Source organism: Pituophis catenifer, unplaced genomic scaffold, assembly GCF_029215685.1.
Source record: "Pituophis catenifer annectens isolate HBS135680 unplaced genomic scaffold, rPitCat1.0.hap2 SCAF_2, whole genome shotgun sequence".
In the NCBI taxonomy this organism is placed as follows: Eukaryota; Metazoa; Chordata; class Lepidosauria; order Squamata; family Colubridae; genus Pituophis; species Pituophis catenifer.
Genome location: NW_027256882.1, coordinates 73279871 through 73292153, shown reverse-complemented (window position 1 = coordinate 73292153; position 12283 = coordinate 73279871). Strand labels below are relative to the sequence as shown.

Below are 12283 nucleotides of genomic sequence, written 5' to 3'. Positions count from 1 at the left end.
TAAGTTATAATGGCACTGAAAAAAGTGACTTGTGACTGGTCCTCACACTTACAATTGGCATGTGATTAAAATTGGTAACTGCCATGTATTTAGGACAGTAACATGTGATTGCCATTGGCAACTTTCCCAGCTAGCCTCCAACAAGCAAAGACAACAGGGGAAGCTAGATTCGCTTATCAACTGTGTGATTCATTTAATGACCATAGTGATTCTCTTAATAACTACAGCAAAAAAGTCATAAAACTGGACATGATTCAGTTAACAATAACTTCACTCAGCAATGAACTTCCAGTCCCAATTATGGTCATAGAACTACCTGTAAATAAATTTAGAGAAGGTACAGAAGTATTTCCAGAGTTTAATGCTGTATTACTATTAATTTCCTGAGACACAACAGTTTGAAATATGGCTAAATAATTTAACTTAATGTGGGATTATGTTTTACAAATACAACAAATCCTCTGATTATAACCAATATAAATTATTGTTCTCAATATATAATTCTCAACATTGAGAATATTTGCAAGAGCTCTATTTATGTATAAAAAATTATATAGCCACCCAGCTTTATGTGACATAAACCTAGGCAACTTACGAATAATATGGTGGGTTGATTTCCACTTGCTATGTTATTCAACAATACAATATTTCCTCAATTTCAATATCCATCTCTGTATTAATGTATTCATGAAATGTATAGGCTGCCCCAATCAATCATGATTCCTAGATTACAAAATAAAGCACAAAGCATGAAAGCACAAAGATAACAAGTGCGGGGGGGGGGGAAAAGATTCTGGAGAAGCAATGCCAATTTTTAAAACACACAGATAACATATATACACATGAAAGTACATCACACATTCTAACCAAAAGACAACCAGGGGAAACAAACAGGTCTTGAGGGGTTATTTAAATAAGGTCAGAATGGGGCCACATGAATCTCAGGGGTAATGCAGGTCTAGAGGGCAAGTACTGTTTTAGCAAGTACTTGACTTAAGTAATTCAGACTTCAATCTGTCTCTGAGATACAAATATCAGAAGACAGTTTTCCTACTTTTCTGACTGAATTAACTGACCAGGAAGTAACTTTGCAAGCAATTTGCACATGCAGGTACGTTTCTGGATGTAACTAATCTTATCAGTGAAGGAAGCGGTTACAGTGTACTGCTTAATCTGTAAAAGAGATACATAAACAAATAGGCTTATGTTCCCGGCACTGTTAATAAAGGCAATTCTGGTTCCTAGCAGATTCACAAGCATCTGGCTTTGTTGTTATGGCTACTTGAGCCAAAATGTTAGGATAAACATCAAAGAAAAAGTGCAAGATGCAGGCAAATGTGAAAAGAGGACCAGCATATCTGATCACTTTTGGAATACAGTTGCATATATGGATGGACTTCAATAGGATTTATTCCTAAATGCAAATGGAACTGGATAATAAAACAACATAAATTCAATTAGCTGCCACAAAAACAACCCTTGTTTGAATATTCTCATTTGCTTCATTTGCCAGCAGCCTTTCATGCAACTGTAATTACAAAAGAAAAAGGAGAGACTGAAATAAACCTCTAGATTATGAGTATTAACTATGGAAAATTTCAGATCCAAAAGGCAAATTTGGAGACATATCTTTTACAATCATACTACCCCCAAAAACCAATATATTAATTCTCATATATTTTTGGATTATACCTAAAAATTCCAATAGGGCAAAAGGGAACAGGGGGTTTTGTGCCAGACAACTGTCACGAAGCCTCTGAGTTCTGCCATACTACTGGTCTTTCCATTTCTAACATCCAATGTATTATAAAATCCAACATGCACCTACATATCGTCTTTACCACCTGCAAATCTATGCTGCTTTCAGGCCAATGAGTATATGCTTGTGGGCTGCAGCATTTAGAGATTTTTTAGCTTTTTTTAAAAAATGTATTGTTTTAGCATAGAAAATAAAATACAAACAAAACAAAAACAAAACAAAACAAAACAAAACAAAACACAAAACAAAACAAAACAAAACAAAACAAAACAAAACAAAACAAAACAAAACAAAACAAAACAAAACAAAACAGAAACATATCAACCCTAACAACAAAGGGAAAAAATAGTGTACAAAATAGTGTACAAAAAGGAGAAAAAGTGATCAATTTTCTTTAGCCAATAATCTGATGTTCAAACTAGCCAACAGCTGATCAAAAATAATTGGTGAACCAATGAATGCTCACTTTTATGGTTTCAAATGGTCAACTATGTACTGAATATACTGCTTTCGGAGGTTACCGTGTATCATGAATTAAGAGCTCTTCTCAAAAAGAAGCAAGTAAATTTCTAACATCCCCATATAGAATCCCTATTTCTGTTCACATGTGGTTGTAAATATCAGATTGCTGCTTTGCAAAATATTTCTCTCCAATAGGCTGCTATGCAGCAATTGTAGGAGAAATTGGCTTTCTCCTCCAGGAGGAATTGTTAACTATTAACTGAGAAGCTTCAAAAGCCTTCTGGTTTTCTGCCAGATTAGTGTTGCAAAAAGCATTTTAGCAAACCCTGCAAGGGTGTTGCGTGGCAGCAAATCCTGTGAGAGTACCTTGCCAGCAGAACTGTATCTGCTGATTTTTTTTCCTTAGTTGGGTAGCATAAATGTTACAAAGGAACTATGAAAAATAGGAGTTGGCAGACAGAATCTCCAATGGGAAATAAAACTACCCACTGATGTAAGATGAACTTGGTGAAATGTGAATTTCATCCTTCTTTTTCTTTGAAGCAAAGGAGAGAAAAGCAAGTGGCTTTTCCAGGGTGGCAAAGAGAAGGAACTTTGAGAAATGTGTGTTTCATCAGTACTGCACAGACAACGGGGGTCTATAAAATTCAAGAGGAAGTGAAAAAACAAAATACGAAAGCTTAGAAAGTTGAAGTGTAGTATATTTCTAATCAATGTTAAAGGTGAAAAGAAAAAAAAGAATCTTGCTGATATAATAAATGAAGGCACTGAAAAAATAGCACTCTTCTATCAATTAATCTTCCCTAAAGCCAGCACAAATTGCCTTTGTTTGTATTTCTGAATGCGTGCCAGGACAGTTGGTGTTACCATATTATGCCGCAAAGCTGTGCAAAGTAGAAAGAACTAGAGTCAAAAGCAGCATTGAGAACTTAACTTCATAATTTATACACTATTAACCTTTAACTTCATAATATTATACATTACTAACATTTAACTTTATAATAATATACACTATTCGCCTTTAAAATTGTGAAGGTTAAGTCAGAAATACCCAGCTTTGTTTCTAGCTCTTCTAAACAATATTGCAAGAATTTTTGTAAAATATCCATCTTTCTAAAAGGATTACGTAAATCTAAACTAGATTTTTTAGCATACTGGCTGGCGAATTCTGGGACTTGATATCCACACATCTTAATGTTGCTATAGATGGAAGCACAGGTCTACAAAGCATTTGATATTTACTACTAGTGCAGGATTGATCAATCTCCCATTTCTCAAACTATACAATGTACAATGCAAATTATTGGTTACTATGGAAAGAATAATGAGATACCCAAGAAAGCCCCTTTCTATTGTAGCACCTGCCCTTTTGAAAATCATAGCCCCAAGATCTATGTTGCACAAACTGAAATAAATCCACTGCTGCTAGACTTGATGACAATTATAAGAGGAAAAAGCAGTTTTGATAAGCTTTTCAGTTCAGCAAAACAAAATAAAAAGAATCATTTTGCACATAGAAAAAGCAGGAAAGAGATGATTCAAAAAGCATTACTAGTGGAAAGAGGCTGACCTCAACCTGCTATGGGTTTCTGCATTTTTGAGCTACTTCAAAAGGCAACTTGCCAGGGATGGTTTTCTTCAGTGTCTGCCTAGCAATGGAGGAGGATTTTCTGAGTTTACAGTGGATTCTCAATCAGAAGACAAGGCTTTGCAATTTATTTTAATTCATTTCATTCCTGGACCATATTGTATAAAGCACTTTCAGCATTTTTGTTGTGGGTTATTAAAACAAAACCCAGAATATGTAATATGGTGCTCAAATGCTCCACTGAGAACCACTGTGTTAATAACCCCACTCCCTTTGTCTATAAAGTGTCTAATAAGACTGTATTTATTTGTTTTTGTTTGTTTAAATGTATTGTTCACCCAACTCCAATGGATTCTGGACAGTGTATAAAACTAGGGAAAGTTTTTTAAAAACAGCTTTAAAACATTGAATCCTAGAGGTAGCGCTGACTAAAGAAATCTAATAGACAACACAAACAGGGGCCCCTGAACAAATAATAAACAGACCCAAACCTGGGGCCAAAGCCAGGTTTTCAAGGCTTTCTGGAACCCCAGGAGAGAGGGTGCCATTCTTATTGCAGGGGAGATGCTCTTCCAGAAGTGGTGGCTACAACAAAGAAAGTACATTTCCTCAGTCCCAAGATGGCAATGTTTAATGAAGGGGACCTGGAACACACCCATTCTTCTGGCTCAAATTGGGCAGGCATAAGTAGTCAAAGACAAGCAATCTCTCAGATCCCTAGCCCTATTTTATTCAGGGCTATATAAGTAACAACCAGCACTTGAATTGCACTCAGAAACCAACTAGCAATCAATCACATAGCCAAGGTGAGAAAGGAATACACAAAGAGGTGCCCAATATTGCTTATGTTGTTGAGCCAGCTGTAGCTTCTGGGGGTTCTTCAAGGGTATATGTTTGAGAAAGTTGTCCAAAAATGATATATCTAGACTTTAATGTAACCCCATTATCTGTAGGTTTATAAACAGAAAAGGGTCACTTGGTGTATTCTAGCAGTAGAATGTGTCAAATGTTTTTTTAAACATATGTGGATAGATCAATGTATTATTTGCATTCAAAAATATATAAAGTGAAAATTGTTGTACAGTGATTGAACAAAAAAAACCGAGATAGGCATCTATAACCTTCTTTCAGAGAGCAATTTCAATCTAGGTTTGGGAATACTGCACACATTAGCAACAAAGATAAAATCAAACTAAGTATGTCTGAGGTTTCAATACCACAGGTTCATCCCAGATCCTCTCTAATGATGTTATAATAATCTGCATCCAATCTGCTTCACCCAGTTCTAATTTTAACTATTTGAGATAGCAATAAATGTAGGAATTTACTTACTTTTTCCATATGTGAAATTTCTGGTTATTTTTATTTAAATGACAGAATGGGCTACAAAATATAAACAATGTATGATATTTCTTAAATTATATTCTCTTTATCAATATTGTTGAAAAAAATCAAGTATCTCTATGTTGAAATATATTGAAAAAGTTAAAAAATATCAATAAGATACTTACTTTTTCACATGACTGTATATTCCCTTATGTGGAAGGACTAGTTAAGCCATAATCCTCAACTAAAGATTGGAGTGTACTTAAATATGTTTGTTACATCTGTCCTTAACATAATTTCTAGCATAATCAACACAAAGAAAAGTTTTTCCTTTTCTGGTATTAAAAGAAGTAATTGTAGAAAAACCAATCAATTACTGTTTTCAGAAGAATTAATACGTAAGCAATTTCAAAAGGAATCAAAGCAGAGGATTTTTTAAAAAGACATTAAAAGTATTATTTTGATTTAGATACAAGAACTGTGAAGCAATCCATTCATTTCTCATCCAGAATTCTAACCTTATATTGCCAAATTCATAGCAGCTAGCAAAACTCAGCAGTGAACTTTCATTTATCTTGCAAAACCAATCAGGTCAGACCTCATTAGAATTTGGATTGGAGACCCCTTGGAAATCCCAAGGCTGGGAAGCTGAGAAAAACATGTCAGAATAAGGCAATGGCAAACCACTTCCATATCCTGGCCAAGAAAACAAAATGGATTGTGTAGTCGCCAGGAGTGAAGCTCAACTTAGCTCAAAGGACATTTACTTCTTTATTGCCAATATAACATTGTATTAAGAAACACACTCACTGGGGACCTGAATTATGAAGTTTCACTATACAATCATGAAGTCTTGCTGGCCGTAAATCCCATTATTGATTGCTTCCAGATGATCAACTCCTGACCTAATGCTGCCATTCAAAAGGCATTTTGCAGAAAAGGCACTCTGCAGCATCAGGTTGAGTCCTACATATTCCAGTGGCATACTTCAGTCTACCATTGGCATCATTGTTACTTGTGCAGAAAATGGGAAAATTAGCAAAGGACTGACCATGCCTCTAGATTTTGCCACAGTAACATCTCATCAATACAGATTTCTTATATGGTTGACCTTTTTCAGTTACTAGTAACTTCTATATTAACACTGCCACATGACAGAAATTTACTATTTCTTGCTTTAGAGAAAAGAATTCTGGATTTTTCAATGTAGTCTTTATTACTGGAAACACAGAGAAACTTCATACCAAAGGAAGCAAATGTGTGAATTCTGTGAGTCAGATGCAACATGCATGCTGGTGTCCATACATTTATATTTAATTTTTGTTAGATTTACAGTACAGTATATTCCACCTTTAAGGTGCTGTGCACAGTATTCTTTCTCCCATTTTTTTCTCTATAACAGCCCTGTGAGATAAATTGGACACTAACTGACCAAAGTCATCTGGTCATCCAGTGAACTTCCATTAACCACATTCGGTTAGGAGAAAAAAAATACCCAAGTATCCATTGATCAGAGAACACTTTAAAGCCTGAGATTCATATGTGTATGTGTGTGTCTATATACATATATACAGAGACAAGGCAAGCAGGCAGACAGACAGACAGGACTAATTTCATACATGACTTCTAGACTATCATCTTCTAAATTAAGGCTGTATAAAAGTGATTTAGAGTACTATCTATATTGGATCTCCTTCAACTCTGGGTCACCATTTTTCAAAAGCAGTTGTTGCTTGATTGAAGCTGTTTTTATAATGTGTTAAAAGTGTCATACACCAATGCAAAGTGTTATCATTGCAGAAGAAACTGAAGGATGTTGAAGATCATGTGTTTTATTATCTGAACTTGCAGGAACACTATATGCTACAGGGTTCTGCAATCTGGGAAAAGCTGAAGGCTACTTTAGGTTTCTTTTTAAAAAAAATATGGATTTTTTAAAAAGATTGCTGTTTTTAAATTACTTGTGTGCTGAAAATTAAAGAAAAGTGACAGCTGACCCTCAACACAAACTTCTGTCTGCAAATGTCCTCAGACATAAGGTGAACATGGGAAGAAAATGTTACAAAACCAGTTCTGCTACTGTACTCTAAAGATACTTCCACTGATATGAATTACAGTACCACTTAATTAGAATATGCATTATTCAACAGTACATAGAAACTGCACTCAAAGATAACATTCCTATGATCACAATCGGAGGGGGAGTATATTTAAAAATAAATCAACATATGCCATATTTCTCAATGTTTTGGAATTTACTACTGTATCTATTTCACTTCAATTTAGTCACTAAATTATAATTCGCAGATAACCCTTTTGAGTGCTGATATGTTATATTTACATATTTTTTGGCTAGGAAGAAGAAATATGGTTTAAATAAGAGAATAGCAATAGCACTTAGACTTTATATACAGGCCCATAGTGCTTTACAGCACTCTGTGAGTGATTTTACAGTGTCAACATATTGCTCCTAACAATCTGGGTCCCTCATTTTACAATCTCAGAAGCTGTGGTGAAATCCAAATTTTTTTACTACCAGTTCTGTGGGCATGGCTTTGTGGGCGTGATGTGGCTTGGTGGGTGTGGCAGGGGAAGAATACTGCAAAATATCCATTCCCACTCCAGTCCAGGGGAAGGATACTGCAAAATCCCCATTCCCTCCCCACTCTGTGCCAGAGGTGGTATTTACCGGTTCTCCAAACTACTCAAAGTTTCCACTACCAGTTCTCCGAACTGCTCAAAATTTTTGCTACTGGTTCTGCAGAACCTGCTCGATTTCACCCCTGCTCAGAAGGATGGAAGCCTGAGTCAATCTTCAACCTGTCACGATCAAACTCCAGACTATGGGCATGCAATTCTGCACTCTAACCACTGCACCACCAGAACAAGAGATAAAGACTATTATTATTCCTATGCTACTATTAACAAATTCTAAAGTAAAAAATGGAAAATGAGTTGGCTCTAGTAATTCCCGATCATCAAACTCTCCTTCTGAGCATGTGGACACAGTTACGTGGTTTCTTTGACACCAATGTGAAACGAAGATCTTTTTCCATGATTTTCAACTTTCTAGTCTTATTGCTCTGAAATTTTCAGGAAGGTTCTATCCCAGTATTAACCAAGTTTGACCCTACGTAGTTCTTGACCTCAGATAAACTTACCCAGGTGCTATCACCTACTGAAATATTCTAGAAGATACTACTCAACTACAGTATTTTAACTCTAGCCATGGTGGCTGCAGCAACTGGGACATCTCAATCCCATGAAAAAGCTAGATAATCAAGAACAGGTACAAAGCCTTTTGTGGCTAAAGGCTACTTAAAAAACAAAACAAAACATACACACATGGTCATGAAAAACTGCAACGGGATAGTGATGACTTCTCTGAATACAGGCCTTTTCTTCCAGTTTTGGTTGCTGAGAATTTAGAATAGGCACATTATTGGAGGTTTAATATATCTACTTATTGATTAAAAATAGAAAATTGCACTACTTTATTTCAATGTTTTCTCACCAAATTTCAGACGTTTTAGATCGTGTGGAGTGAAAAAAGCTACATAGGTCTAGTCATTGGTGACCATGCCTGATTTAGACCCAATGGCTATGTTAATGTATTAACAAAAGCAACTTTTTGCACAGACTAATTCCCTTTTTATTTCATTTTGAAAACCTTAAACTATGACACATCACAGATCTATTTATCAGATTAGAGGGCACTCATAAACATAATATCACTGAAAATGTATGTTTGCCACATCTGTTAACACTTAGTCATTATGATGATAAACTGTATCACTTGAAATAGAGGTCCATCTGCAATCAGTTCCCAAGTGAAATCTTATGCTGACGCACTATCTTGAAAGAGGCATCTCCAAAAGTTTATTACTGTCCTTCTATTTCATAAGTTCATAAGTTATTTGGTTTTATGTACTGAAAAGTTTTTGATCTTTAAAATACTTGTAAAGCTGTTTAAAAATAAGTACTTTGATAAAATAATCATATTGTTAGGTTCAGCTTGCAGCTTACTCCTAACTTGTTGGTCAGGCAATATCTGTTTCTTTAAGAAACAACTGAGCCATGTAATCAGGGTTTGCTGAACCCTGTAATTAGGCTACAGTGCATAAATAAGCAGCACAGAGAAGCGTTCGTTCTTCCTGGTTCTTCCTGCTTCTTCCGGATTGATACCTGATTGTATCCTGTTGCTTACTGCGTCTGTTATATGGTACTGAATACCAAGAGTTACTAAAGTCTGTTTGCTTTGGTAAGGGAAGATACTTACTGGACTGATATTACTGTTTATGACCTTGGACTGTTTTACTTACACCGAGACTGCTTGTTATCTATAAAGTATTTTTCTCACACGAGCTGGACGTTTATCTCCTTCCCTGTGTGTTTCTGCTCTGCTTGTTGCACAAGCAACAAATACTTTTTACACACACCCTAACACATATATATTTGCTTCAGTAGTAGGTTCCACTTATCCTTGCTACCGGTTTGGAACTGGGAGCTCGCACGTGGCGCTTCTGCGCATGCGCAGAGGGTCCATGACGACGTCTGGGCGGGTGGGCGGAGCCTCCCGCCGCTGCCACTACCGGTTTGCCCGAACTAGGGCAAGCCAGTAGAAACCCACTACTGATTTGCTTGGTAGATTTTATTTTATATTGTTTCCAAGTCTACCGCATGCCTTGCATTGTTACAATGATGTAGAGTTTGTCTACTAATATAAAAATATGTTCTGTTGTATGTTTTGGTAATAACCAAAGTACAATTGAGATTTGTTACAATTAATCATTGGACTGTGGTGCACAGGTTGTCACATTAACCAATGGCTATTTTATTTTATTATACTAAGTGCTCTACAGAACAATCACAAACTTGGTTTCCTACAGAATGGGGTACAAACACTTGGCATTTTTATTAATTTTGAAATGCAAATCTTTGCATTAAAAAGTTCTGAATGCTACTTTCAGTTCTTTGGAAATATTATTATAGTTCAGATGTGGACAAGATTTGTTAGTTGGAGTCGACATTTAATGTCTGAAGGAGGCCAATAGCTACAGAGGGTGAAATTGTTATACAAGATGAATGGAGCTGCATCACACACATTGGTACAAACAGGATTTTTCTGAGTTGGAATTTAAAGCTGAATACAGTTGGAATTCTCTGAATACAGTTTTAGTTGGAATTCTCCTGGCTTACAGAGATCAATACCGAACTAAAGATCACATTTTTTGATAGAGATTTCAGTTTGCACTCCAGCAAGGCTTCCTCAACTCAGCAGCATAGAAGTGAAGACTGTTTTACAATATTTATAGTCTCTGTGGAATTTGAATTCTTTGGGGTTAGTAACTGCAGACTTCTTGGAAAGTATTAGTTTGTTTGCTATTTGGGAAGGGTGCTAGTTCTATTCTTATTAAGCCTATTTTTCATCTTTAAAGGATGGGAGATCATTTTAGCATTGCACCAAGCTAACAATTTGCAATGGTACAATTTAAGGGGACTCCAGGGTCTGCAATTGTGGGGCTACATGTCTATCCTTGTTATAGCTAGGTATCTGGGTAGATGCTAGAGAGAGTACAATTCCAAAAGTTTTTGAGGCTGGCCATCCAATTCACAAGACTGTGTTCATATAAATTCTATTCTGCTGCCATTTTCTGCATGTTATAGTTATCAAGATAGCTAGCATCATTCTGATTTAAAAGATACATAAAGCAATTGTGGTCATGAGGTATCTTGTTAAAGGAGGGATTTGTGGTTCTCTGGAACCTGCTTAACTCCCAACACAGTCAGTGGTGAAGGATGCTGGCAGTTGTAGTTCATCAACCCCTGGAGAAGGTAAGGACTTTGAGCATCTGTAGAACATGGATCTAATAGGAACAGATGGATGCCATGTATATTCAGCTTCAGCCTCCAGGATAAATGTGTGGTACTGGGCTGTACAAAAGGATAATGTGTAAAGATTTCTTTTTTTTCCCTGTACTTTTTTTGGTCTTTTCAAAGAAAGGCTGCAAGAATAAACAAGATAAGCCGGTAGGAGTATCCTGCGCCTTGAGATTTTCTCAGAGGGCCTCCCTAGGCAGCGGTAACTTTTATCCGTTGCATGTAAATACTTTTGGGCTTTAATCATTTTTACAAAGATAAATCTCCTAACACTTGCTGCTTCACCGTCCAAGGGATTTTTTTTTTTACTACAGTATGTAAGCGCCTCCGCTTCTGCAACAAGAAAACGGCCGGGATTATCCATTTCGAAGCCGGTTAAGGATTGAACTCAGGAGCATGTGAGCGTCAGTCTCCGAGGCACGGACTGTACTGAGTAGGGAGAAGCAGAAACGGAGGGTTTCTGCGGCACAACAAATGCAGGAGGGGGTGACGACCACCATCAACCCTCACCCTTCTCTTCCCACCCCCACCCCCGCAAAAATAATAATAATAAAAAAAGGCACCCTGGTCTGAGCTCAAGGGAATTTTTCACTCTGAGCTCAAGGGAATTTTTCAAACTTCCCCAACTTCGGCGTATGATTGCGGGGGGGAGGATTCTGAGAGCGCAACTCCGCCTCTGTAGGGATACAAACCGATTCGGGTTTCCCAACGGCTGCTTTTCGGTCGCCAGGATCTCCTTTGCCCTGCCTGGGGTGAGAGTCTCCTTTGACAGGAGGCAGCTGAGTCCCCGCCCTGGCCCCAAGGAACCCCCCCTTCTCCCCCCCCACCTTCCATCCAGGTCTTCCCCAGCGACTCTCCCTGCACGGAAGCCTCACCTGGTACTTTCGGGCTCTTCCTCGCCCCCCTGCATGACGTCTTCAGAGCTGCGGGCTAAGGGCGCCAAGGCTCCTCCTGGCCGATCCCGCAGCCACCTGGCAGCTAGACGCGGGGTTGTGGGGGAGGGGGGGGAGACTCGGGGCGTGACGTGGGTCCACTTTCCCACCCCCACAGAGAACTTTTTTTGCGTGCGGCGCGGATGGTTCGGCGGGAGGCGGCGGCGGCGCTGGCTCTATAACCCCAAAAGCAGCTCTGCAGCCCGGCATCAGCGCGCGCGCACGCCCACACACGAAACACCCACCCACACACGCACACTCACCATCCCCACAGCGCGAGAATAACAGGAATAATATAGTTCTTTCCACCCACCCACCCCGCCACTTAGCCTTGCG

The 12283-nt window shown here is 37.9% G+C and overlaps 1 protein-coding gene across 1 annotated transcript in view; it reads right to left on the bottom strand.

The window, feature by feature from the left end:
- ARHGEF3 (Rho guanine nucleotide exchange factor 3) overlaps positions 1-12120 on the bottom strand; it is a 157433-nt gene extending 145313 nt beyond the window's left edge. Inside the window, exon 1 of the mRNA XM_070933633.1 lies at positions 11891-12120. Within this exon, the coding sequence (XP_070789734.1) occupies positions 11891-11925 (35 nt within the window). The 5' untranslated portion in view covers positions 11926-12120. The remainder of the gene's footprint in view (positions 1-11890) is intronic.
- Positions 12121-12283: the final 163 nt, after the last annotated feature.